This window comes from Bos indicus x Bos taurus, chromosome 16 (genome assembly GCF_003369695.1).
Source record: "Bos indicus x Bos taurus breed Angus x Brahman F1 hybrid chromosome 16, Bos_hybrid_MaternalHap_v2.0, whole genome shotgun sequence".
Classification (NCBI taxonomy): Eukaryota; Metazoa; Chordata; class Mammalia; order Artiodactyla; family Bovidae; genus Bos; species Bos indicus x Bos taurus.
In genome coordinates this window covers 41854599-41880836 of record NC_040091.1, presented here as the reverse complement: position 1 = coordinate 41880836, position 26238 = coordinate 41854599, and the positions used below count along the sequence as shown (strand labels likewise).

The 26238-nt window shown below is 47.4% G+C and overlaps 1 protein-coding gene across 2 annotated transcripts; it reads right to left on the bottom strand.

Moving 5' to 3' along the window:
- Positions 1-1461: 1461 nt before the first annotated feature.
- On the bottom strand, positions 1462-24923 carry EXOSC10 (exosome component 10). 2 transcript variants are annotated; one of them, XM_027564917.1, is made up of 25 exons: positions 24771-24923; positions 22685-22821; positions 21643-21766; positions 20277-20381; positions 19819-19984; positions 19556-19670; positions 17619-17694; positions 17217-17327; positions 16873-17016; positions 16160-16350; positions 14584-14740; positions 14062-14210; positions 13842-13892; positions 12838-12949; positions 11051-11101; positions 10803-10881; positions 10602-10711; positions 8551-8646; positions 8133-8207; positions 6708-6795; positions 5551-5624; positions 4853-5024; positions 3986-4047; positions 3348-3424; positions 1462-2570 (listed from the first exon to the last, which is right to left on the bottom strand). In XM_027564917.1, exons 1-25 carry the CDS (start codon positions 24879-24881, stop codon positions 2540-2542), a joined length of 2664 nt encoding a protein of 887 aa, XP_027420718.1. In that variant the 5' UTR covers positions 24882-24923; the 3' UTR covers positions 1462-2539. The 2 variants fall into 2 exon arrangements, with proteins under 2 accessions (XP_027420718.1, XP_027420719.1); XM_027564918.1 differs by lacking the exon at positions 22685-22821 and having other exon boundaries at positions 24771-24851.
- Between the last annotated feature and the right edge of the window lie 1315 nt (positions 24924-26238).

Genomic DNA, 26238 nt, shown 5'->3' with positions numbered 1-26238 from the left:
CACATACAGTGCAGTGTGGGAAAAACAAAACCAAAATGACAACAAAATCCAGACAAAAGGAGCAAGGATAACTTCCAAATACAGGACAAGGACTCATTTTACCTCCATGAGGAATTTACTACATCGTCACCACTATTCATTTCACCTCTGAGAGGTGGTGAGCCCCCTAAACATGAGGCCCCCTGCCTTGCGTTCAGCCCTTGGTCTTCAGACTTAAGCACACACAAAAGAACCACCAGGAGAGTTCGGACGGGGTGGGCCCACTCCCCCAGCCTGATAGGGCTGGTCTCGGGAGAACCTGGGGCTCTGCCCACTCTTTGAGTAAAGCTGGCAACAAGGTTCTCTGCACTTCTTACCTTATGAAGCCTCCTCAGGGCATCCTCAGTAGAATATAATCTTTTTCTTTGGTTAAAAATTTTTTTTGGCTGGGCTACGTGTCATGTGGAATTAGTTCCCCCGTGATCAAACCTGTAGCCCCTTGCATTGGATATGTGGAGTCTCTACCACTGGACCACCAGGCAAGTCCCATGAATATAATTTCTTAAAAAAATTCCCATCTCTTTTTTTTTTGACCAGGGATTGAACTCAGGTCACAGCAGTGAAAGCCTGGTGTTCTAACCACTAGACCGCCAGAGAACTCCCTCATCTAGCTTTTATAGTGGAGACTCCTCTCATTTTCTGGCAGATGACTGCCTCAATGTCCATTCTTACCAAATTCTGACTAATTATATAATTACAGAACCCTGGATTTTCAGCTGGGCATTGAACTAGTGAGTTTCTCAGTATCCTTTGATGTGGTCATGTGACTAAGTTCTGGCCAGTGGGGAGTGGAGGTTGGGTGCTGGTCTCCCCTCCTTCCAGCTGAACAGAATGAGGATGTGGCGGGTGGCATGGGGGCAGTCACCAGGCCCAGGAGGTGGGAGTCCTGTGCTCCAGTTAAGGATGGTAGAGCAAAAAGATGGCAGTCAGAGTCTGAGGACCACCAGTCACTGCACCAGCTCTGGGCTGACTGCATTTACAGAGAAGTGAAGTCACTCAGTCGTGTCCAACTCTTTGCGACCCCATGAACCGTAGCCTGCCAGTCTCCTCCATCCATTGGCTTTTCCAGGCAAGAATACTGGAGTGGGTTGCCATTTCCATTCAGAGAAAAGACATCTTTTGCTAAGCCAGGGATAGTTTGGCTTTTCTGTCACCTTCGACCACTCGAGTCCTGCCTTGTTCACACTCTGGCTGTCCTGGACTGCTCTCCGCAGCACAGCCATGTCTGGTCTGGCTTGGCAACCCTGTGGAGTCTCACACACAGTCAGCCCGCTCAATAACTCATGGGAAAGACTTCCAAGAAAGTAGGTTCCTTGTTTAAATATTTGTTAAAAAAAATATTGGTATCATTCTGTGCTTTCTTGATAGCCCACCTAAGGACTAAAATCAAATGGAATTTTGAAGAATAATCAAGAGACTGGGTCAGGAATTTATACAAAAAGTTTAGTGTTACATTAAGCATAGTACAAAAATGGTGGTCCCACGGTTAAGAATCCGCCTGCCAGCAGGGTACACAGGTTCAATCCCTGGTTCGGGAAGATCCCACATATCACGGGGCAAATAAGTCCATGTGCCACAACTACTGAAGCCCATGTGGCCTTAGAGCCTGTGCTCTGCAACAAGAGAAGCCAGTGTAATGAGAAGCCTGAACCCCGCAACTACAGAGTGGCCCCTGCTCGCTGCAACTAGAGAAAAGCTTGAGTTCAGCAATCAAAAAAAAAAGTACAAAATGGAAACCTAAATGTTGAATGATGTGCATTAGCTAAAATGAATTTCAGGATGAGAAAGGTCTCATAATATAAGTTTTAAAGGTGAAACACTATAGAAATATAAGGTCGTTTGGAAAGTATTCACAAGTAAGGTAAAAAGCCTTTTCATCAAAATAGTAAACATTCTCTCTGTGCCGCAAGACTAAAGATGATTGAATTTTTCTCTTTGCATTTTTCTATGTTTTTCTCATTTCCTATAATAAACATGTTATTACTTTTATAACGGGGAAAAAACAAAATGTAAAAAAAAGAGAGAGAAAGGAATAGAGAAGAGACCAGGCTGTCGAGAAGCCCCAGTGGCTCTAAGCACCCATCAGTCCCTCTTCCCGAAGGTACTTTTCACCATCTGGCTTCATTTGCATGATGTGCAGGCGTGGACAAGTGCATCCTCTCAGGATGGAGAGTTAGGTGGGCATAACTCTGGCCTGTGGAGGCCTCTCCTTCCTGAGTCCTGGGTGTCTCCTGCATTCCTCCTCGGGGGAAGTTTTGGATTTCTCCGGAAACCACACTCCAAGGGCACACTTACCCCAGACCGCTGAAGAGGGTGACCTGGACAGGACGAGGTGTGTTCTTGCCTGCCAGAGCTGGAGTGGCCGCAAAAGAAAAGTCAGGCACCCGCTTTCTTCCAGCAAGAATTATTTTTTAATGGTTTAAAAACGAGTCTGTACAAAACCAGCACCACTATCTGGTGCTTCCAGTCCACCAGGGGATCCTGAAGCTGTCTTCCAACACTATCTCTTTGGCCAATTGTGCCTGAAACCTCTGTAGAGACAGTGTGAAAACAAAAGGGTTAGTTCTTGCAGTCTGGCTTAACGGTGGCAGTCAGCCAGTTTATAAAACGTTGTGAGCCTTAACACTGCAGAACTGAGGGACAATGGTCTGTTTGGGGTTGAGGAGAACTGAGCTGGGCAGTAGAGTGCCCCCGGCACTCCAAGGGCACTCCAGGGGACAGGAGTGGAGGCGGGAGCAGCAGCGCCCTGTGGCCTAGTGAGGGAGGGCTGGCCGAGCTGAGGATGGTCCCTCCTCCGCTGCCACATCCTGGGAGCGTGTCTTCCGACTTCAGGGTCTGCTGCAAGGATTAGGGTTTCAGGCTTTTAACTAAATTACCCTTTTCTGGGCGATGCCATGCGACTTGAGGGATCTTAGTTCCTCAACCAAGAATGGAACCCAGAGTATCAGCAGCAAACGCACTGGACTGCCAGGGAATTCCCTAAAATATTCTTGGACAACAATGACTATCCATATTTGCTTACTGATTTTTTTTCCTCTTTCCTCAGAAAGGGGCTGATGTAGGCAGATTTCAAACCTATTTGCTCTGGGATGACCCTAGGAGACCATGTGGTGATGGGAGAGGGCTAAGGGTGACGGAGTCCTAGGAGGCGTGGTTACGACTGTGGTTTCCAGTGATCACCTCTCCTCCTCCCAGCTCAGTTTTCTGACTGACAAAGATGGGGATCAGGCCAGGAGATGTGCTCTGAGACTCTCTCTAGGTGAGGCCTCCCCAGGTTTCCCTGGCCACGATGGCATCTTGCACGTTACCTGTCTGACTTTCCAGTTGGAAAGGACATGCTTTTGTTTCCAATCGACTGTTTAATTTTTTTGGCTGCAATGTATTTCTGAAAAGACAAGAAACCATCTAGGCTGAGTGACGACCATAACCGCACGACGCACAGGAAAACACGCCTAGGCTCAGACGGCCCATCAGAGCCTCCAGTGCCAAGGGTATGACTCTTGGGTTTCCTTGCAACTGGACATTTCTGGGTGTTAGAGAAGGCAGGCTGTACAGATGAGCTACTGAGGGAATGGCCAGGCTCTACACAGGGCTTGCTTGCCCTCCCCACGCCAGACGTCCAGTCACATTGCACTCTGGCGGCAGCAACGCCCACGCGGGCAATGGCAGGCCTGTACTGGTACCACAGGGAGTGTTTCCAGCCTGCTGCTATAATTCCCAAGGCAGCAAACAGTAACACCCTTCAAAACCACACACCCACTTTTAGAGACACAACATTTTTTTTCTTGCTGAAATAGGTGATGGGTATTGTTTGTGCCTGGGAAGAAATGAGGCGAGGGAAAAGCTATGCAGACAGAGAGGATTCCTAGATGGGCCAGTCTTGCCAGCAGTGGAGGGTCAACAACATACACCTCAAGCCCGCTGGAATTCTCAGTCTGTTTCTTACCTTGCCTGACTGGGGCTGCTTGCTTGGGTCAAACTGGGAAGAGGGTTTGGATTTGCTGTTTCCTGAAAGGTAAGAGAAAAGAGAGGCCAGTGACCATGTGAGTGAGTTAATATACACCACAGACTCACTACCGGGCCAGGTGCACAAGATCCAGGCAGTGTGGGCTGTCAGCTCACTAGCCCTTCACAGACAGAAACTTCTGGCTTGTTGTCACCTCACAAATCATGTTCTCAGTAGCTAAGGGCAGCCCGGAGGCCAGGCTCGTTTCTCATAGGTCTATTCTCAGGTCAGGGGCCGGTGGCTAAAGCACTGGCCAGTTCACATCAAGGAAATCCCTCTGGTTTCTGTGAAGGATGAAGCCACTGTCTGTAAACTGTGGCGAGAGGGGATGTTCTTGCAGAAAAGACGGCTGTGTCGCCAAGGAGGCTGCTCTGTCATCAGGAATGTCACTGCAGTCCTTTCAACAGACAGGCTCTCACAGGCTAAGGAGGCACAGAGCGTCATCTTCTAGGCACCAGGCTGTCTCAACAAACCACATCTTTCCTCTATGTGTGTATGTCTGAGAAAATGTGTTTCTGGGCACAACTTGTGAAGAAGGCTGGACCACAATTATTAACAGAATGGACACTATCTTGATGAACCACCAGAGTGGCTCCTGCAGCTCAGCCCTGGGGGCTGAGGGTGGTGGGTTTCTGCCCTGTCCCTGTCATGTCCTTGTGTTGCCCTCACAATTCCAGGTTGCCTGCCTGGCCTTGGGTGGAGCTTAATCTCCACTGAAGTTCTGCTCTTTCCTCCCCTCCCTGTCACCTGCTTCCCCCCATGGGATGTGGTCAGGTGGTCCCTGCGGGACACCCCCTCTGGCCTCACCAGCAAAAGCCTTGAAATCCAACTTGCTGTAGTCATAGGGAGTGAAGTCTTTTTCTGGTGGATCTGGGTCTTTTGGCTTCTTGGAAATTTTGAGGCGTTTCTTCTCTTGCTTCTGTTCTGTCGTCCTCGGGTCACTCGTCGCCCGCTCTCTCTTCTTGGCAGCGTTCTCTAGCTGTGGATTGAACAGATCTGTAAGAGGGAAGCACAGCCACGACCAGGGCAGGAGGCCACTCTGTGTGTGTGACCCCTGTGAGCACCCTGTGAGGCACACGATGCCTCCAGAGCTGTAAACACAGGCTTGGGGACGGAGAGAGGAGCACTGGCGGTGGGGGGCCGAGCTCCCAGCTGGAGGATGACGTCAGGCCACTAGGAAAGGCCAGAGCTGAGCACTCCAGGGTGCTGGGGAGCCGGGGGGCAGGGGGTGAAATAGCTCCCAGGTGGAGTGGGACACAGAGTGGGCTTGATGCCTCACCTCCTTCTACAGGCCAAAGGCATGTTTATCCCAAATGCAGCGGGAGAACCATCCCAGACGGACAGTGACGTCAACCTTCTGGGTGGGGGGCAGGGGGTGGCCACGAGGCAGCACTACTGGACCAGCAACCGGAAGACGCCTACAACCCAACGCTGAGGGTGAGCCCTCCTGACATTCCACACCACCCCAGACCACGACCAGATAAAGCAGAAACGCAGGCACGTACTGCAGCCTGCTGGCGGACGGACACGGCCTGCTCCGCGGCTGCCCTATACTCCTCTTGGGCCTGGTCCCGGGCAGCTGCAAGAGAGAGAGAATGGTCTCTGTGATTGTGGCGGCAGCCGGGTCTCTAGGCCACACTGCTTGCGGCATCACCCCTGCTGATCGCAGCCACCCTGCCCCTCAGCCCCAACCCCCACATCCCTGGAGGACCCTGCCTCGCGGCTCAGCCCACGTTCCTCTCCTCATCAACCAACCTTGGGGTCCACATCCCTGCCTGCTCTTCACCTAGCGGCCTCCGTGACTCCCCTGAGGACGCGGTGTCAGGATCTCAACCTTAACAGGTCAAGGACCAGAACCAAAACCTCCTCCGCCTCTAACCGGGCCCCCTGCAGCCTCACTGTTCACACAGCCCCGCCTCCCAAGGCGCTCAGGATAAAACCTCCTGTCCAGGACTACCTCACCCAATGCTGTCAGCTTCTCTATGCGACATGACAGGCTCTGAGTTTCCACCACCTGCCCTGCCCCCATGACATCCACACCAGTGTCCCCCTTCATCTGCACCCTGTGCTGCCTCCTGACTGGACTGTCTGCCCTGTCCTCTGCCCAGCAGCTGGTGAGGCCTCCATACCTAAGTCAGGGTACGGCCCTCCCCTGCTCAGAGCCCTCCATGGCTTCCAACTCACTTGGAGTAAAAGTCCCAACAACAGACCCCTGCCTGCTCTCTGTCCTACCCTCCACCCACCCCCTGCCCCCATCCCTTTGGCCTCCTGGGTCACTCTGAGCAGTATTGCAAGCTGTGGCCTTGGCCTCGCTGGGCTGCCAATCTGAACACTCTCCCCTGATGGCTGTGGGTCTTGGCTCAATGTCACGTTCACTAGACCGCCTCCTGTACTGCTGTACAGAAGCAGCCTGCACCCCATTAGGCCCAGCCGCAGCACTTCCTTCCTCTCTCTTTGCATAAGTACCCGCTGCCCTGATAGCTCACACATCTCCGGCTCACTGCCTTCCACCCCTCGGAAGAAGGGAGGCCGTGGAGGGGAGGGCTGGGGCTGCTCGGCTGTGCCTAGAGCTTTGCTCGAGTAACTGGACAGAACAGTGAGCCAGGGCTGCTCTCAACCAAAGGTGCCGGCTGAGCTGACAAGGGGGTGGGCGCTACACTACCTGTGTGCTCAGCTGCCTTCTTCTTGGCAGTTTCTTTAGGTTCTCTTTGTACCTGTACCTGGCTTGCCAGCTTCCAACGGTTGCTGATCTATAAATGAAAACAAACACAACAAAAAATCTCCAAAACTCAGCTGCCTAGGATGATTCTTTTAATGAGGTGATGCAGAGCATGCTGACTGGTAGCTATATACATTCTAGGTCCTAAGTCCCATTATCTAATGATCCTGTATCTAATGACATGAAAAATAAGACCTCATGCTGGCTTTATTTATAAAGTACTTATATTATCTAGGCACTGGGTTGGATGTCTGCATATCCAACCATTCAGTCCCTTCTATGACTCTGAGGCAGAGGTACCATCATCACACCCACTTTACAGACAGGAAATAGGTTGGGAGAAGCTAAGTAACGTGTCCAAGGGGACATGGTTAATAAATGGTAGAGATGGTGTTCAAGGCAGGACTTCTGCGAGTCTAATGTGCTTCTTTACAACACATTTACCTGGGGCATGAGAACACATCTCGGTGACAGGAAATGGTAAGTCTGGTGGGCAGGGGGGTGGGGGGGCACAGATGGCTGCCCTGAGTAAGCCACAACCGGGGGGAAGAGAAGAGACAGCAGAAACCTCACCTGACTCCCTGTTTCTAAAAACAGCAGGCTTACCAACAGCAACAGGGCAGAGGCCCATCAGGATTTCAGCCTGATTCTCTTCTGTTTTGTTTTTTTTTCGGCCGTGCCACATGGCACGTATGAGCTTAGTTCCCTGATTAGGGATGGAACTCTCGTCCCTGCATTGGGAAGCGTGGAGTCTTAACCACTGGACTACCAGAGAAGTCCCTTGGCCTGACTCTCTGGCCTAAAGAGAAGTGCAGGGGTGGGGGTCGGTCGGGGGCAGAGGGAGCCAGGCCACCCATCTGATCAGAGCACCACCTCCCGCAGGGAGGAAGAGGGCTTTTAACAGACAATTAACATGACGGCTCCCAGGAATATCTCATGGGGATCCAGGGAAGATGGATTCTTATTCTTACTTAAAATGCTGTTAAAACAAACCACACAACATACAATAGAATGTTTCAAAATTTAAGCTGTCATCTTTAAGAGCGTTAAAGTAATATTCATAAATAGAAATGCATCAAGCTGTACATTTCATATCTGTATACTGTATACCTTGTAAATTAAACTTTAATTAAAAAAAACAAAAAACAAAGACCTGTTTCTTTAAAAAGTTCCCCAATGCTTTCAAGAATCTGATTAAAGTCTGGCTCCTCTCTCTGGAAACAATGCTTATATATGAAGTGTTTCTTGCACTCATTTTCAGGGAGGTTCAAAGATGGGCTTGTTTAGAACAGAAACCTGGTTTAAGAAATTAAGAAGTCCTCTTTTCTTAGAAAGTTCACTCTTAGAAAGGGTGACAAATCCACTTACTTCATAGATTTTCGATGATGGATCAAACTTTGCTGACTGAGAAATGTGAGCCCGGTGTTCTACTGAAGGCAGAAACTGGAGAAATGGAAATAGTCATGTTAAATGCTGAGAAACAGAATCTGGACCCAGAATTCAGTGGCACTCAGATGCGGGTGTCCTGCTGGTTACATCTTAGGAGGCCTCAATGCAAAATGTCAGCCTGGCTGCAGCTGCCTGGCCCTCAAGTGGGGTCCTCTTGTTGACCTGGTCTCAGAAGACCTGACTCGGGGTCTTCACCAACTGCCAGGGATGACGTCACGGTGGTGAGGCTTCTTCGGTCTCTGAAGTCTCTCGGTTCCTTTTTCAGGCAAAAGGCACCTACAGCTGCAGAAAGCTCTGCCTCTTCTGTCAGCCCTTAACATATGTAACCGGTACTTACCATCCGAAATGGATTTTCAAAGGACTCCATTATGTTCTGGGCTTTTTTCTGTGCAACCGTTAATGGACTTTTTTCATTTCCTTCAGCACTAGGTTCCTGCAGGGACAGAGAACAATGGCTTACAATCGTGACCATTTTATGATATTAGATGCCGCAAGAGGAGTAACAGTAATAGTAATAACGCCAACAGCTGACTTTTTAAAGTTACTTATTTATTGGCCACGCCACATGGCACGTGGGATCTCAGTTCCCCAACCAGAGATTGAACCTGTGCCCCCTGCAGTGGAAGCGTGGAGTCTTAACCTCTGAAGTGCCAGGGAAGTCCCAATACACACCCATTGAATTGATGAGTTCTCACCACATCCTTACAACCTACAAGGTATGTGGTGTTACTCTCACCATCGTACAGATGAGGAAACTGAGGCTGAGAGAGCTTAAGAAAGTCTTCCAGAGCCTTACAGCTAATAGGGGCAGAATAAGGATGTAAGCCCAGATCTGGCTGACTGGAGAACCTGGGGTTGTAACCTGAAATTAGCTGAAATTTAAAGTCATACACCTTTATAGGTGACCAACAAAACTATGCAACAGAATGTCGCTCTCACCAGGGGCATCAGCCTGCGCTAGCCCCTGGCCTTCTCTGAAGTCAGGCTTCCTGAGCACCAGGAACACGGATGCAGCCTCTGCTAGACAACACACAGCACTTACACATCCATATAGCTGCAAGTTCATGCTCACATCTTTAGCTGCCTAATCACCTTGGTCAACTAAAGGTCCTAGACTTCTTTTTGCACTGGCTACTCAAACAAGACTAACTGTATGTAGTTAAGAGAAAAGGAAAGTTCACTCCCAGACAGTTAATACATCTTGCAAGTGGTACTTCACCTCCCTGGCTCTGGCGCAGCATCTGAGTGTGATGGGAGAGTTGTGAATGGGATTGGACCACCCAGCTTCTTACCACCTGAACACGTGCTAAGAATGAAACTTGTTCTTTATCCAGACAGTATTCTTGCTTCTCTTTCTCAGTTCCTTCTTTCCAGAAATTATAGTTTTTCCTTCTTACCACATCTGTTCCATCTCCTGGTGGCTCAGACGGTAAAGAATCCGTCTGCAATGCAGGAGACTGAGGTTTGATTCCTGGGTCAGGAAGATCCCCTGAAGAAAGGAATGGCCACCCACTCCAGTATTCTTGCCTGGAGAATTCCTTGGACAGAGCCTGGTGGGCTACAGTCCATGGGGTCATAAAGAGTTGGATACAACTAAATGACTAACACTTTCACTTTCTTTCACATCTATTGTGTGCTGTATTCAGATTTTATCTGTGTGATTTCCTTTTTTCCTGGTCACCTCAGTAACTATCCATCCTGACCAGCACATACACCCTGGTCTTCCTTTTGCACAGAACCCAGAGCTCATGTCTGTGGTGGAAAGGAGAAGCGTGATGGGTGGGATCGACCAGGACAAGCTCTATCGTATCCCAGGCTGGACTCCAGGAACAAGGTCCCCAAGTGTGCCACACTGGATGGAGTCTCTACTCAGCCTCCCTGGGAGTGGGGAACAAGCTCCTACCCACTTCCTGGTACTTGCATCTCCTGCTGCTCACTTAATCTAACAGGCCAGATTGGGGAGAAATGCTTTTCTTTTTTCCTTCTTTTCATCCAAAGCACACATAGATGATGCTGGCGGTCGTCAGGAAAGTATACCCAGCACACGCTATGAGTTCACTGGAAACGCTGTTCCACCCCTTCTGGGAATCAGGATAAACTGGCCCTCGATTGACCTTGGATGAATGGGGAAGAAAGGCCCCTGTTTATATGTCCCTGGAGCTCCTGTCCGGCTCCCTGGGGGCACTTCCCCTGAGGATTTCCTCAGGCAGCACACAGAACCCTTCACCTCCCCTCACAGACCTCATCAGGGCAGCAAACACCATCTGGCCAATGGGCTTCCCGCCCACCCCCACCGCCACTGGCTTCCACTTCCGGCAGACGGCCTCCTGTCTGATAAAGCCAGCACATCCCCCCAGTCTGGGTCACGTCCCGGATGGTGTCACTCACGTTAAATAATGTGACGACAGCGGTAGCGACGAGACATCTGATGTCTGGCAGGGTCTCCTCGTCTTCTTGGGCGGAGAGGAGGCCCTCCTGTTTCTGCATCGGCACAGGCCCTACAGGGAGGGGAGTCAGCATGGGCCAAGCCTACGGGGCGGCACACCGGGCAGCCCCACCCCCAGGACGTGCCAGGGGCCTCTTCGTTACCGTCAGTTGGGACGAGAGGGTAGCCATCTGACGGGGTATGGGAGCAGTCATGGGGGCCAAAGAGAACATTCTCCAATCTCTGTGTCAAAAAGAAAGCAACAGGCCAGCGTGAAGGACCTGCAGGCAGGCGGCAGCTCTGTGACCAGGTGACAGGCCCTGGTGTCTGTGAGGGAGGCTGGGTCTGTCCAGGCTGTGACTGGATCCCCCTCCCTCCCTCTGAAAAAGCCACAATGAACACATCACGGTACCTCAGGGTTGGGCAGCGGCCCACTCTTCCTCACTCCCGCTGCGACTTCAGACTACAGAGTCAAAACAGAGAGAATGTGAGGAAAGTTCCCTAAATTTGCTGACACAATCATTCTCTTTTTTCTCTCAGTGCAGACATGTCTCTTCACTAGACGGTGTCTCTCAAGCGCCCGAGACTTTCTCTCGTCCCTTCACCCCTTCCAGTGCCTGGCACTGTAATTACTTGTGCTCAGTAATTATTTGTTGGATGAAAGAATAAAACCCTTTATCACAGTGAGGCACAATACAGAAGGATTCCAAAGAGCCTGAGAAAGATTTTTGTCTAGTCACTGGCGTTTTGCTCTTTACTTGGACAAAGTATAGAGTCAAGAAAGAAATATTAGGATGAAGACATTAAATGTGCTTATCCTCGGATTCTCTTTTTTTTTTACCTCAAAGGGGCTGATTTCAAGTCGCCTGTGATCAATAATCTTTCAAAAAGTTACAAACATGTTTTACACATGCTAATATTATTACTGAGACAAAACATTAAAAACTGTGCCAATTAAAACACAAATCAAAACATGCATATCTTTCTGAACACCCTCTCTCCCACCCCATGGCAAGGGCAGAATAATGTTTGTATGGATTAAAAAACAAAACAAAACACACACACATATGTAAATCTACACATAATCTTGTGCAGACATACTGTAATATCTACACAAGAACACCGGTGTGTTGGTATGTGTGTACGTATGGGTTTGTATTATGGGCTGGGCGTCCTGCTTTCATCTAAATTTGCCTAAACTTTAGCATCTTCTTCACAGTTAGCTCTTTCTGAATTCCCTTCTCTCCGGGGTGCTCCTGTTTCTTGTCACCTCGGCTTTCTTGTGTGGAGTGAGTGGTCCTTGACTCCACTTCCATTATCTTCAACTCTACTTGCCATTCAGAGAACACCTCTAAAGTACTTAGCATGGTGCTCAGAAAAGAACCGTGGCCACTGTCACCACCTGGTATAAAGTCCCATCAATCTTTGCTTTGAAGATGTTTCCTGAACCTGTCTTTTCCCTTCTATTCCTGTGACCGACACACTCATCAGGGCTCTTATCATCTCAGTTTGGACTACTGCCAGCCTTCCAAAATGCAGTCTCTGTGCTGAGATCCCCACTCCATTTTATCCTGCAAGGCTGACTGCCTCGGGACAACAGCTAACCAGCCCATCATCAGACATCATGAGACATCACTGGCCCTTGGATTAACAAAGATAAGGTTGCAAAGAAAGAAGGGTGAGGGTTTCCCTGGTGGCTCAGTGGTATAGAATCTGCCTGCCAATGTAGGAGACGTGGATTTAATCCCTGGTCTGAGAAGACCCCACATGCTGTGGAGCAACTAAGTTCATGTGCCACAGCTATGGAGCCTTGCTCTAGAGCCCGGGAGCTGCAACTGCTGAGCCAAACTACTGAAGCCTGTGCGCCTTAGAGCCTGTGTGTGGCAGCAAGAGAAGCCACTGCAATGAGAAGCCTGCATGCTGCAATGAAGATTAGCTCCTATTTGCCGCAAATACAGACAAGCCCATGCAGCAATGATGCTCCAGCACAGCCAAAAATAAACAAATAAAATTTTTTTAAAAAAAGGATGAACTTTAGCTTCTGACTATCAAAAAGACACACCCACTGGATTTCCTAAATCCTGTTATTTCCTCTCGCTTTTTTTCAGAGTGGAGACCAACTCACGTGTGAAGGAGATTATAAGGAGCAAGACGCCAACAGACAGAGCTGAGAACCTGTGGAGTTGGGGAGCTTCTTACCTTGAGCAGAGGCATCTCTCGTGCCTGCTGAATCAGAAGGTGCATTTCGTTGATCTGCTGCCGTACAAGAGGAGGCACGGGGTTACAGCAAGCGATGATGCCCTGAGGTTCCCTGAAGGAAGTGAGAACACATTCAACATTGCCCAGGAGCTCGGCCCACAAAGGCTACAGGAAATAACAACGACCCGGTGAAGCCAGACTGTAGGCACTCAGGTGAGAACTGAGGGAACATGGTCTGTCAGGGTGGCCCCGCTGGCTGTTCCAAGACGTGCTCTCTGCTGCACTTAGCCCTGAGCAGACGCCTCCTACTGCTGCCTCCTGCTCTCAGGGCGGGCTGGAACGCAGCCCCACAGCTCTGCTCACCTGCAACCCTGCAAGGAGGTGCCAGGTGATGATGAGCTTTAATTCTTTGCTTACACTCCAATTAACATCATAAGAATCTAAAATCATGAGCCACCTTAATCCAGAAGGAGGTACAGATGAAAGAGTCTGAGACATTTTCTCTCCTTTAAAGTGGATGCTCCAGGCTCAGAGACTTACACGCTGAGGCTGCTGTTAAGTCACTCAGTGGCGTCCAACTCTTTGTGACCCCCATGGACTGTAGCCCACCAGGCTCCTCTGTCCATGGGATTTTCCAGGCAAGAATACTGGAGTGGGTTGCCATTTTCTCCTCCAGGGGATCTTTCCCACCCAGGGATTGAACCCATGTCTCCTGCATTGGCAGGCGGATTCTTTACTGCTGAGACACCTGAGAAGCCCAGAGACTTACACGGGAGTCCATATAAGGGATAAACATAGAAACAGCTCCAGTTCAGAAGCTCTGCTTCCTAAATGGCAGGGCACGGGCAGAGATTCTGCATTCCTTGGACTTGCTAACTTCCTCAGAGCACTAATCTGCTCTGAGTAAACAGCTCTGAGGTAACAACAATCAGGGAAGCCGGATCTGAAGGACAAGTACTTTCTCTACTGAGGAAGTCAGAGCACATTAATCAGCCCTCACTCACTTGGGCAGCTCCTCAGCTATCTTTAGCATCATGTGGTTTGGCAGGACGTATCTGGAATAAAACACACAACAGGATCCCATTAAATTCTGCCAACAAGTTCCATGATGTGCTGTAACCCTGGGAAAATATAATCAACTTTCATGGTGAAAAGAGTTGAAAAAGCCCATTATTTCCTTGTCACCAGACCTAGCAAGAATGAAAGGGATCGACAGTCCCTTACCCATAACTCTCATCTTCCCGACGAGCTGTTTTATCCCTCCAGGCAAACAGCAGCTGAAAGGCTGTCAACTGCTGTGTGTTCAGATGCTTCTTCTGCTTCCTATAGAGTTCCAGGTAAGATTCGTCTGTGAAGATGGGTTTGATGAATTTCTGCAAAATATTAAAGAACATTCAAGATAAGTGGGAATCAATACTGTGCCCTGGGCTCTTCAGGACACTGGGCTCTTTCATGAACATAAACAGCAAAGCAGACACGCACCGCCACGACCACTGAGCCCTTGTGCCACAACTACTGAAGCCCGTGTGCCTACAGTCCACGCTCTGCAACGAGACGCCACTGCAGTGAGAAGCCCGCAAACCCCAACTAGAGAGTAGGCTCCACTTGCTGCAACTAGAGAAAGCCGTGTGTAGCACCAAAGACCTAGTACAGCCAAAATAAATTAACTCATTTCAAAAATTTTTTAAAAATAAAAGAGCAAAGCAGAGCACGGGGACCCGAACAGAACCTGGGCCCGGGCTGTACCTTGAGGCAGATGTCTCGACTGCGCTGCCACACCACCTGCAGCTGTGTGGGCTGCTCGTTGCCGCGCTCCCACAGCTCCAGCCGCATCTTATCATAGATGTACAGCAGGTAGTGAGTGTCGTCTCGGGCGTAGCTCAGCATTTCCTCCGGCAGAGGTCTAGGGTTGCAACAGAGAACGCTGTTTCCCTGGTTTCCCCCCAGGTGGCAATTTGACTCATCTACCCTGTGGGTTCCTGCTGAAGTTCAAGAGTCTCCCCTGGCCAATACTACAGCCCCACCAGCTTCTCCAGCATCCTCATGGGACAAGCCGCTCTTTCCACAGCTGGGCAGAAGGGGCAGTAGGGCAACGATGTGGTTAAAAATCAGGGCCCCGTGTTGAATGTGAATCTTATCCCACTGTGTGGCATGTGGCAATGGTCAAGTAAAAGGAAGTGGTTTTTAGATTTTATCAATTTTCATCTTATAGTTCAACTTTACTAAATTCTCTTGAGACTTTCTGGCATGAGACGTGCAGAAGAGTTTGGTGCTTTTGCATACATTAGCTACAGCCTCAGAGAGGAAGCCAGCCATCTGAAAATGACCAAGGGGAGCAAGAATCCCACAAAGTGTGGCAAGACTCCCTAACAGCCTTAGATTATAGTAAATACTATAAATTACTATACTATAAATTATTATATTTATATAGTATATATTTACGATGTGCTATATTTACTATACTGTAAATTACTCTACAGTAATTACTCCACTATAAATTATTTAGATTACAGTAAATACTGCTTACAAAGCTAAGTCAGCTCTGTTCTTAGAATTCTCTCACACTTATGGGAGACCATTTCACACACATGTACCAGGGAGATGTGGATTACAAACAAGAGACTGACATGGACAAACGCTGACATGGCATGGCAATTTCAACTATTTCCATGCAGCATGATGCACTATTTATTTGTTTATCTAAGATAGTAATTCCTGACTTTTTCAAACATGAAACATTCTTTTCACTTTTTCTTGTAATTTATGTTCAAGTACAATCTAATTTCCTCCTCGATAAATATGAAGCATTTTTTTAAACGAAATTTACTTCCATTTTAAAACTTTTAAATATTTCACATCACAAAACTAAACTGAAATTTATTAACATTCTCCTCTATGTAACATAATCAGTCCAACATTAACTCTACATTATTCTAAACCTTCCAGCTGTCCTTATGCCACTAGAAACAAATGGAGAAAAGCCCAATGACATTCAACTCAAGATCCAAATGGGGTACTTCCCTGGTGGTCTAGTGAGTAAGACTCTGCCAGTGCAGGGGACAGGTGTTCGACTCCTGGTCTGGGAACTAAGCCCATGCACCACAACTACGGAGCCCACCCCTCGAGGCTGGGGTCCGCAACAAAAGAAGTCACTGCAATGAGAAGCCCAAGCTCTACAATAAAGAGTGGGCCCTGCTTGCAACAATGAAGACCCAGTGCGGCCAAAAATAAACTTAAAAAAAAGAAAGAGAGATCCAAATGGTGCTACAACCACCCAGGCCTCCCTCCGCCAGCCCTGTTTGCTCATCAAGAACAAACTGACCGTATCCGCCAGTCGGCCAGCTGGTACTGCTTGTTCGACTCCACGCTGCAGTAGAGCTTCAGCAGGTGGTCCAGGGAGTGCCTGCCCAGGTTAAGAAGGCGAGCTGCCTGGTGGGTATCAAACATGTTCACCACGTACAACCCGAAGTCCTTCTGGAGCCATTCTATGTCTGAATCAGCACCATGGAAGACCTGAAAATAAAACCAAAGCCGTGCAGTACAGAGGCACAGGGCCGTTTGTGCTCTGAAATGAACTCTGTCCCTAGGTTATTAGAATACTGGAATAGATGCCAGGATAAAGAATAAGATGGTTCAGTTTTACATGCTTCTTTTAGTTTGGGCCACAGTCCTCTACAATCCTAATTGCATGCTTTTAAGTGCTAACAGCTGATGATGCTAAGAAAGCCACGTTGCTAGCTTCAAGGACAGTCATTAAGTCCAACAATCTTGAGATCAAGGGCTCGCTGCAGTATTCATTAAAGTGCTTTAACATTTTTCTGGGTGGTGACCCAGAACCCAAGGATCAAACTTGGGTCTCCTGCATTGCAGGGAGATTCTTTATCATCTGAGCCACCAGGGAAGCCCACACGAGTGGAGGAAGTTACAATTTTTTCTCTCAGCTTTCTCGGGGCTATGCTGAAATGACGACAGTAGTAAATTGGGAAGCACTTAAATCGTGTGCTCACATGTAAGAGTGGGAAAAGGCTGGCTAACCTTAACAATAGCTGGGTCTGTGAGGCTCTCGTTGAGAATATACATGTCGCTGCGAAGCTCCAGAGTGTCAATGATGAAGTCTTCTGTCCGGGTGGAAATCTGCATCAGGCAGGTGAGCCCCAGGAAGCTCCTGTAAGAGTGGTGCTAAAATACACAGAAAGAAGGGGAAACAGCGAAAAAAGGATTTGTATCAGGCTTACAGTTAAATTGATTTTGAAAAATCAGTAATAAGTAATGTGATTATTACCAAAAAACAGGTTTAAATTAGTATTAATTTTATACTTCTTGAATAGGTGAACTCACAGAAAATGTAAACACTTCCTTCTAGGTCACTAAAAAGTTACCTCTAAGTCTACCGCAAATTCTTGACACTTCAGGAGCTTTTCGTTGAGTTCCACTAGTTCATCCAGTGTGGACACGAAGTGGCAGGGTGTCTCTCCTACAGGTCTGTATAACTGCATCACAAAAGTACAGGGAGAAGGAGAAGACTATGAACCATCGTCTTTCCTTAAAGGACAAAGTGAATTATGAGTCCAAGAAATGATCTGAAGTCACACCCTTCTATTTGGGTAGCCAGAAAATTCGTTCGGCTTTCCATAACATCTTACGGGAAAACTCGAACGAATTTTTGGCCACCCCAATACGATAAAAGCAACTAAAGAAAGCCAAAACTGCATCCAGTCATTGATGTACCTGCTTATTCCTGGGCTACCTGGGAACCACCATCAGCTGAGATCGGCACTCACCTGAGGCTCTGGCTTTTGAAGGACTGAGTCTGGTGGCGTGAAGTGATCTAGTTCATATTGATAAGGATGCGCAAACCTGAATCAGTAAAACGAAAAGGTACAAACAATAAATGCTGGAGAGGTGTGGGGAAAGGGCAGCCCTCTTGCACTGCTGGTCAGAATGTAAACTGATACAGCCACTATGGCAAACAACACGGAGGTTCCTTAAAAAACTAAAAACAGAACTACCGTATGACCTGGCAATTCATCACCAGGGGTATACCCTAAGAAAACCGTAACTCAAAAGGACACATGCACCCCGCTGTGCACTGCAGCACTATACACAACTAGGACACAGAAGCAACCTAAATGTCTACTGATGGGTGGAGGAAGACGTGGCATATATACACAACGGAGTATTAGACAGAAAGGAACAAAACGGGGTCATTTATAGAGAAGTGGATGGACCTAGAGTCTGTCAAACAGACTGAAGTCAAGTCAGAAAGAGAAAAACAAATATGGTATATTAACACACATATATGGAATCTACAAAAACTGTACTGGTGAACCTATCTGCAGGGCAGGAAGAAAGATGCAGATGTTGCGAATGGACCTGTGGACATGGTGGGGAAGAAGGTGGGACAAATGAAGAGTGGCACTGACAGACATCCACTACCATGAGTACAATGGCCAGCTGGTGGGGAGCTGCCGTACAGCACGGGGAGTCAGCCTGGTGCTGTGACGACCTAGTGGGGTGGGATATTGAAGGGGTGGGTGGGAGGGAGGCTCAAGAAGGTGGGAGGATTTATTTGTACATACAGGTGATTCCTTTTGTTGTACAGCAGAAACACAACACTGTAAAGCAATTACACTACAATAAAAAACAAACGAAAAAAAAAACAAAAAGAAAAATCTTTGTGATTAACTCCATGATTCAAGGAAGAACAACTCTTTTAATCCAGTTTGTTAAAACAAACAAGAAAAGACCATTGTGAAAATATTTTAAAAAGCATCATTGCTTCAATAATTCAAGTGCATAAAAAAAAAATTAGGTGCAACTTGTTCACCCTTAAAAGTATAACAATTAAAAATCTATTCATTTATAAAGATTTGAGCACTAATTGGAAAAACACTGTATAGCTGCTACTGCAGATAATACAGAAAGGTGAAATATATAATTTTTGTGATCTGGAATAACGGATCTGCGAGGTGAGAGAGGATGGGGCAAATACCTCAGCTGTCATATACTAAATGATGCATTTTCTTCAGTTCTGCTATCAGAATTCTGGCATAAGAATCTGCTATCAGATTCTGGCATAAGAATCCTGTCTTTTTTGAGTTCCTTGAGGGCAGGGCCGCCTTTCAGCACCTTTATTTCTCCAGCACTTGATTGGAGGCCTCACAGTGCAGAGCTGGGGCTGAGGCATGAATGCCCCGACGCTCTGGCTAAGTGTGAGAGAAGGACCAACACTGACCAAGTCCCCCTCATCTTTTTTCTTTACACTGAAGGCAAAGTCCTATTGTCTGTTTATAGCAAAGTTTTTCCAAGTTGCCTATACTGCCAGGGAGAAGGCCTTTTCTGTGCTAAGTTTACAAGTGAGCCTTACCTTCCTGTGTGAGACCCCACCTGACAAGAGAGGCAGAGTGATACAAAGGAAAGAAAATTCTAAGAAAACTTGGGTTTGAAGTTCTAGTTCTGTGGGAAGTTAGCATCTCAAGTTTGGTTCTTTCATCTGTATAGCAGGGACGAGAGCAACTGGCAGCTCTTAGGACTGTGTGAGGCCCTCTGTGAACACAAGCAGGAGGTCAGCTGATAAGATTCACCTCGGGTTGAGGGGAAGAGTCACCCACTCCTCAGGTTCTGCTCTCATTCACACATTTTACAAAAGTGACGCAGAGTGAAAACACACATGGTGGTCAAGTCTCACAACAGGACACTCAGACAGGTGAACACTTACATGTCCTGCTCCACCTGCTGGGTTCTCTGCTGATGGATTAAATCTGCCAGGGCAGGGGGGACATCCAAGTCCTCAGGGCGGTCTTGTGGGCGTTCCCGCCTTTCTTTGGAGAGTGCTGGAGACCCAAGCAGCAACAAAGACAGGTTTACACTTTGTCTAGTTACCAAGGGTTAACTGGCTCCCTCTGAATTTGAACAAAGGAAGACGGGAGGGAGACCTCTCCCCCTTCACTTGTGTTGTTGGGCAGAGTTGGTACCACTTACCCTGAGGGAGGGGTTTCTGAGCATTGGGCTTAATGAAGATTTTGGGAAGAAATGGTGTGTTAGAGTTGTCGATCTTCTCTCGGAACTTAAGCTGAGGTCGGATGATGTTTTTTGCATGAAGCAGCCGGAAAGTTTCAGATTTTGTTTTTTTGCTATATTCTCCTGCCTATGATCAACAAATACAAATACTTTATAACACAGCAACTTGAAAACTTAGAAAACTAAATTCCGTTTTACGCCAACGGCCACCCATTTAAGAATGTATGTGTGACCCTGGGGTGGGGTGGTGGCTGCAAAGTCGACTAGAGGGTGGAATTAGGTTGTGTCTGTTTATGAGAACAAGTTAGGCAGTGGCGAGTTCTGTGTTCAATAAATTAGAACAGAAATGCAAATGAGAAAGGGCAAAGACCCTAAGGTTGATATCAGATACTCCAGTGCCTCTGAAAAGCAGCCCTCACCTTCCGGTTCCAGCTGGACACTATGGTTTGGGGGACCTGTAACCCTGCAGGGAGGACAGGTTGTTGATTCTTATTCACGCCTGATGCTTCGTCCAGTAAAATGCCCTAAGAGTGCAAGAGGTATTAGTTTAGTATCTTCCTTTAAGGGTTAACAGAGTTAATTACCTAAAATTTTACGAAACATAGCCAGAGAATTACATCCAAGAGTACACATTTTTAAGAGCGAATAACTGTAGGAGACGTGATTTTAAAGTCAACCCAAGTAATTAAAGCATTACTTGCTCAAAGGTAGGGCAGTGATCAGGCACTCCCAGCCCTTGACTGACTCTCTTCACAGTTCTGAATTGGGCTGAAAATTCAAAAGTGACTTAACAGGATGATGTGGCCTACCATCCTAGCCTGCATTAAACATTGAGGAATGGTAATGAGAGTGAGAATGACAGCTGTCCTCATCTACCCGTATTTTGTACAGCAGCACCAGATGTGGGGTCTCAGTTTGGGCACTACCAACAGTGGTGCACCTAGCTGACAAATGGTAGGACTTGAAATCAGAAAATTTGAGCAAACCACTGAAAGACCTGTGGGCATCTAGACCATGGAAGACATGACTTCATGGGACAGGACAGCATGATTTAAACATCCACAGGACTGTCATATGGCTGAGCATTAGCTATGTTTTGGACAAGCTGTGCATTTCTGTAAGGAATATTCTGCCACAGAATTAGGCAGAAGAAGACGGTTGGCTCGCTATCTCAATGAGCCACGTGTCCCTCTAATCACGGAACTCAGAGTAGTTAGAAGACCGAACGTGTGTGTGCTCAGTCGTGTCCAACTCTTTGCAACCCCATGGACTGTAGCCCAACAGGCTCCTCTGTCCGTGGGATTTCCCAGGCAAGAATACTGGAGTGGGTTGCTATTTCCTCCTCCAGGGGATCTTCCCGACCCAGGGAGTGAACACAAGTCTCTTGTTTGTGTCTCCTGCATTGGCATGCAGATTCTTTACCACTAGCGCCACCTGGGAAACCTAGTAAAAACGGATTAAATGTTGGTTGTGCCCTGTATCCAGAGGCCTCTTCTCCTGCAACAAAATGGAACTGGCAAATCTGCAGGGTAGATTTCTGATAAAGGCACTTTAAAAACAGGCATCCCCAGGGGAAGTAATATTCTGAAGTGATGTATCTGAAGACAACTGTGTTATTTTGGGGGAAAAGAAGCCAATCATCAGAGGAGGGAATATTGTTATGGGCAAGAAATGCTAAACTTCCTTTCTTTTCATTTCCTGAAGTGCCTGGGTTTTCTTTCATTATTTAATAATACAAAGGCTCTTCATTTGTTAGTTACCTTAAGAGTGAGGTGAAATACTCACCACTCTTTCCAGAATAACATCATTGGTGTCGACCAGCAAATCAAACTTGTCCTCCAGCTCGGTCACTTTACTCCGGTCCTTAATGTTGCTTCGGCACCCGTGGTACTGCATCACCCTACTCATGCTGGGAAGGACAGGAAAACCCAAATCAGTCTGTATACTTTTGTTTGCTTGTTTACTCATCTGGCAGAAAGCTCCCAAGGCTTAGCTCAGATTATTCCCAACACTTTCTATAACAAAATATTTATTTATTTGGCTGTGCTGAGTCTTAGTTGCAGCATGTGTACTCTTAGTTATGGCATGTGGGATCTGGTTCCCTGATTAGGGATCGAACCTGGGCCACCTGCAGTGGGAGGGCAGAGTCTTAGCCACTGGACCTCCAGGGAAGTCCTCCCTAATACTTTTAGATCAAACTAACAAAACCTGCACCCTTATAGCAAAAAACAGTGCTAGTTGTATGGCACTGGGCAATTCACTAAATCTCACAAAGACTTATTTTCTTCATTCGTTATTTGAAGGGGTGGAAGAAATTACCCCAAGGCTTTGTTTACATTCTAAAAAGATATATAACACTATGTAAATGATGTACTCTGCATTCACTGTTTTAACATGAAATCTAAAACAGATTCTCCAATTCTGTCATGCAACAGTTCAACAAAACCAGTGTCTGTGTAATGTCTGTCCTAATACACTTATTAGAAAGCCATTACTAAAAAATAAAATAGATTAAAAAAAAAATAGAAAGCTAAAACTTGTGACTCCACAGGTTGTGTGAGAGAATCTTGGCTCTAGGTTTTCAAGTCCCATGTTAATTTAAAAAGATTCACTGTCTATAGCTGCAATAGTCAACATATATATTTTTAAAGTTAAACTCAAAATTTACCAAGTAACATTCCCTAATCAAAATCCATTGTCATTTTTACATTTTATAGCTCCAAAGCACAGAAAATTATGGTAAGAAAAAAATACAAATCTCAGGAAAAATCATCTACTTCTTCATAGTCATTTCTTTCAACATGAGAAAAGAATATATAGCACTTACCACTGAAGCAACCTGTCTCCCTGTGTTTCACAAAATGCCTGGAAGCCAGGAAAACTTCGGTAAAAATCATACTCATCACCAAACTGTGGTAGGCCCCCAGACGCCTTGGTGACTGCCACCACTGCCCCAAGAGCGAACTGTCAAAACCAGAAAAACAAGCGTGTTTTAGACACGGGTCACCATTCATCCAGCAGCTCATTTTCTTTTCCAAGATCTACTATATATAAGGAACTGTCCTAGATGATTGTTGGGGATTTTTTTCCCGGGACTTGGAAGTGACGAACCTGAAAGAAGGACACTCGGACAGTCTCTTGCAAGGACTGACATGTTTATTTCTGTAGTCAAGCCTTTTTATAGAAGTAGGAACAAAGAGCTTAGAGTATACAGCCAGCAGAGCGCGTACGGGGTTAACACCTAATCAGTAAAAATATTTCAAGGACAGCGCGCTCTAAGTGACCCATGTGTTTATCTCATAACCCATTTTTTCAAGCAACATCCTTAATATTTATTATTAAATCTTGGCGCCGGACATAACCAAAGGCAGGAGATGTTTTTCTGTCCGAGCACATCAAGCCGGGGTACTTCTGGCCCTTCGCCATTTTTCCAAGGACTTCTTCCAACCAGCTATTTTGTACTGGGCTTCCCAACAATGATGAAGATACCCAATCTCCATGCATCATTTAGTGCCGATTTTACCCCAACCCTTATGATACACGAATGAACGTGAAAACGAGTTTTGGAGCTTACATTCTTGGGAGAATGGGTATAGAAATAACAAATACATATATAATTAGGCTAAGATTCAAAACAGCCTGGTACTGTGACCTTAGGCAAGTTATTTTATTTATTTGAACCTTAGTTTCTGAATTTGATAAACAAGTGTAAGGGAGTTCCCTGGTGGTCCAGTGGTTGATACTCCGTGCTTCCACTGATAGGGGCATGGGTTCAATCCCTGGTTGGGGAACTAAGATCCCACAAGCTGCATGGCTCAGCTAAATAATAATCATCATCATCATAATAGATACAGACAATATAAGAATATTCTGGATCTTTCATATGATTGATTTAGAATGGTTACCATCCACAACTGGACTTGTGTTTATGGCTCAGTTACTGTCAAGGATGTCTCTATTTCAATTTCTGTGTGGTAATGGGAAAAAACCTGAAGTGGCACTCATGGGTAAATGATGGTTGGTCACATGAAAGCCAAATGACATCACTGTAAGCTGTGTTATAAATGTTTTCCAAGAAAAAAAGAGAGAAAATGGGAACTTGAATCATGGTGGCATTCCTGGTAGCACAGAGCCACCCAATCAGGACCATGGCTAGTGACCCAGGAATTAATCAGAACCAAATAAATGAATTTGTGGTAATGATAAATTAGACAAAATGCAAGTGGAGTTTTAGGGAATTTGTAGTGCTAACTTACAAGCTATTTTAGCTGCATGGTCTTGTAAGAGCTATGCATGAGATGTTTAATTCCAGATTTGTTTGTTCATATTTAAGCACCATTAGACAAATAATCCAAATGAACTCTATGGAAGGAGGCACTGATCAATGTTCTATGGCACCTGCAGGAGGGACACTCGGTGGCAGCTCTACATTAAACCCAGGGTTTAGGATTATGTAGGGCTGGACCTCAGGAGAGGGAAGAAGGGCCATCCCCGCCGCGGGAGGGGAGGACAGCAAGTGTGGGCAGCTTGAAGCAGCCGAGCCTCTCCGGAGAGTTGTTTGAATGGCTCAGGCCTGGGCGGGGTCGGGGTCGCGAGGACTGGGGGCTTCAGGGTGACCAGGAATCCCTTCCTATGACGTGGCGACAGCTCTCCATGCTCGGGACTGCAAGGGTTCAAACGGGAGATCCAGGACCCTGGGGTGTGGGGAGCCCCCCAGTGTCAGCGAGCGAAGCCCCATCCCCGGAGGGTGAAGAGGCAGATTGTGCCGGGAGAGGGCACAAGCCCCTTTAACCCTCTCCAGGGGCTCGGCTGCATCGTGCACGCGGCCGGGTGGGCGGCCGCCCAGAGGGTCCGGGCCTGCTTCCGGTCAGCCGCGGGCGGCTCCCGATGCCCTCGAGGCGTCACGAACTCACCTTCACGAAGCTGTCTGCGTCCGGGAAGCCCGGCAGCACCATTTCCCCGTCAGACTTGGCCGCGGTCGTGGCTGACTGGGCCTTGGACTCTCGGGGACTGGGAGGCGCCATTTTTCCGGCTGGCGCGGCTCTTCTCGCGAGAGTGCCTCGGCCAGCGCGACGTGCGCGCACTGCGCATGTGCGGAGGCAGTTCTTGCTGGGGGCGAGCTGGGGAGTTTGAGTTGGGGCGGAATCAGCCTGAGAACCTGGCTCCAGCCGACCCCCACTCCGCCGCTACCTAGGGAGGCTGACATTTTCTTTAACCTCGTAGGTGAGACGCAGAGGACCTAGTAATTCTCAGATTTAAAGCCAGCTCTTCTTAGGCTCTGGTTTCGTGTCCCCCTGACCCATTTGATTTGACTCCTGCAATTCTCCCTGTCTGGTGTCTTCCCTCGTTGCTGGTTCTTCCGTAACAGACTACAAGTATGCTGGCATCTCTCCCAAATGAAAGGCAAGACAGAGAACGCCACTCCACCCCACACCTTCCAGCCACCGCAACATTTCTCTTGCACTTCATAGGTAAGCTACTGGAAAAGGCGTCTGTTACCTCCAGCGCTCTGGAACTTCTCCAGTTAGAGGTTTCTCCTGAAAACACGACCGCTGGAAACACAACCTAAGGCACTTCAGTGTGAACTCAAACGTTTGTGAAATGAATATCTGCAAGAGTTCTTGTTAGGAGGGAGGCAGTATTAGGCAGCTCAGGAGTGGATTTGGGATGCCTCTAGGGTGTATCCTCTCTCCTGAGATCAGGGACGACACACCCGTAATACAGTTTGTTTGGCTTAGTAGGTGTTCAATAAATGTCAGCTGTTACTTTTTTTTTTTTTTTTGCGAGGCCTTGCAGGATTTTAGTTCCCTGGCCATGGATCGAACCTGGACCCTGGCAGTGAAAGCACTGAGTCCTAACTACTGGGCTGCTAGAGAATTCCCTCCTTAGCTGTTATCTTAGTCAGAATATCTTATTAACAGGATGCTTTTTTCAGTCTCCCCATCCCCTCCCCAGCCATTTGTGTACCACAGGTACCATGGCAGAACAACAGCTAGCCTATTTCTTTAAAAAAAACCCAATATATTTTGGTTTGTTTTATTTTTGGCTGTCCTGGGTCTTCACTGCTGCACACAAACTTCCTCTAGTTGCTGCGAGTGGGGGCTACTCCCTAGTTACAGTTCATGGGCTTCTCATTGTGGTGGCTTCTCTTGTTGCTGAGCATGGGCTCTAGAGTGCATGGACTCAGTTGCCCTGTGGCATGGGGGATCTTAGTTCTCTGACTAGGGATTGAACCAGCGTCCTCTTCATTGGGAGGCGTATCGTTCAACCTAGGCTGTGCTGAGGTGCTTTACATGGATTTGCACCCCTCAAAACAACCTGATGGGGTAGACTCACATTTTCAGTGGAGGAAGCAAACACAGAAAATAAGGAGCTTTTCCG

What these genes read in the sequence shown, in the direction of transcription:
- EXOSC10 (XM_027564917.1), bottom strand. Translation starts at nt 24,881, where the DNA reads ATGGCGCCTCCCAGTCCCCGAGAGTCCAAGGCCCAGTCAGCCACGACC. An exon ending in CAGCAGGTGGAGCAGGACAT is followed by an intron (nt 17,695 to 19,555) that starts GTAAGTGTTCAC and finishes TTACTGATTCAG; the next exon opens with GTTTGCGCATCCTTATCAAT. An exon ending in GGATTTCAAGGCTTTTGCTG is followed by an intron (nt 4,048 to 4,852) that starts GTGAGGCCAGAG and finishes CTTACCTTTCAG; the next exon opens with GAAACAGCAAATCCAAACCC.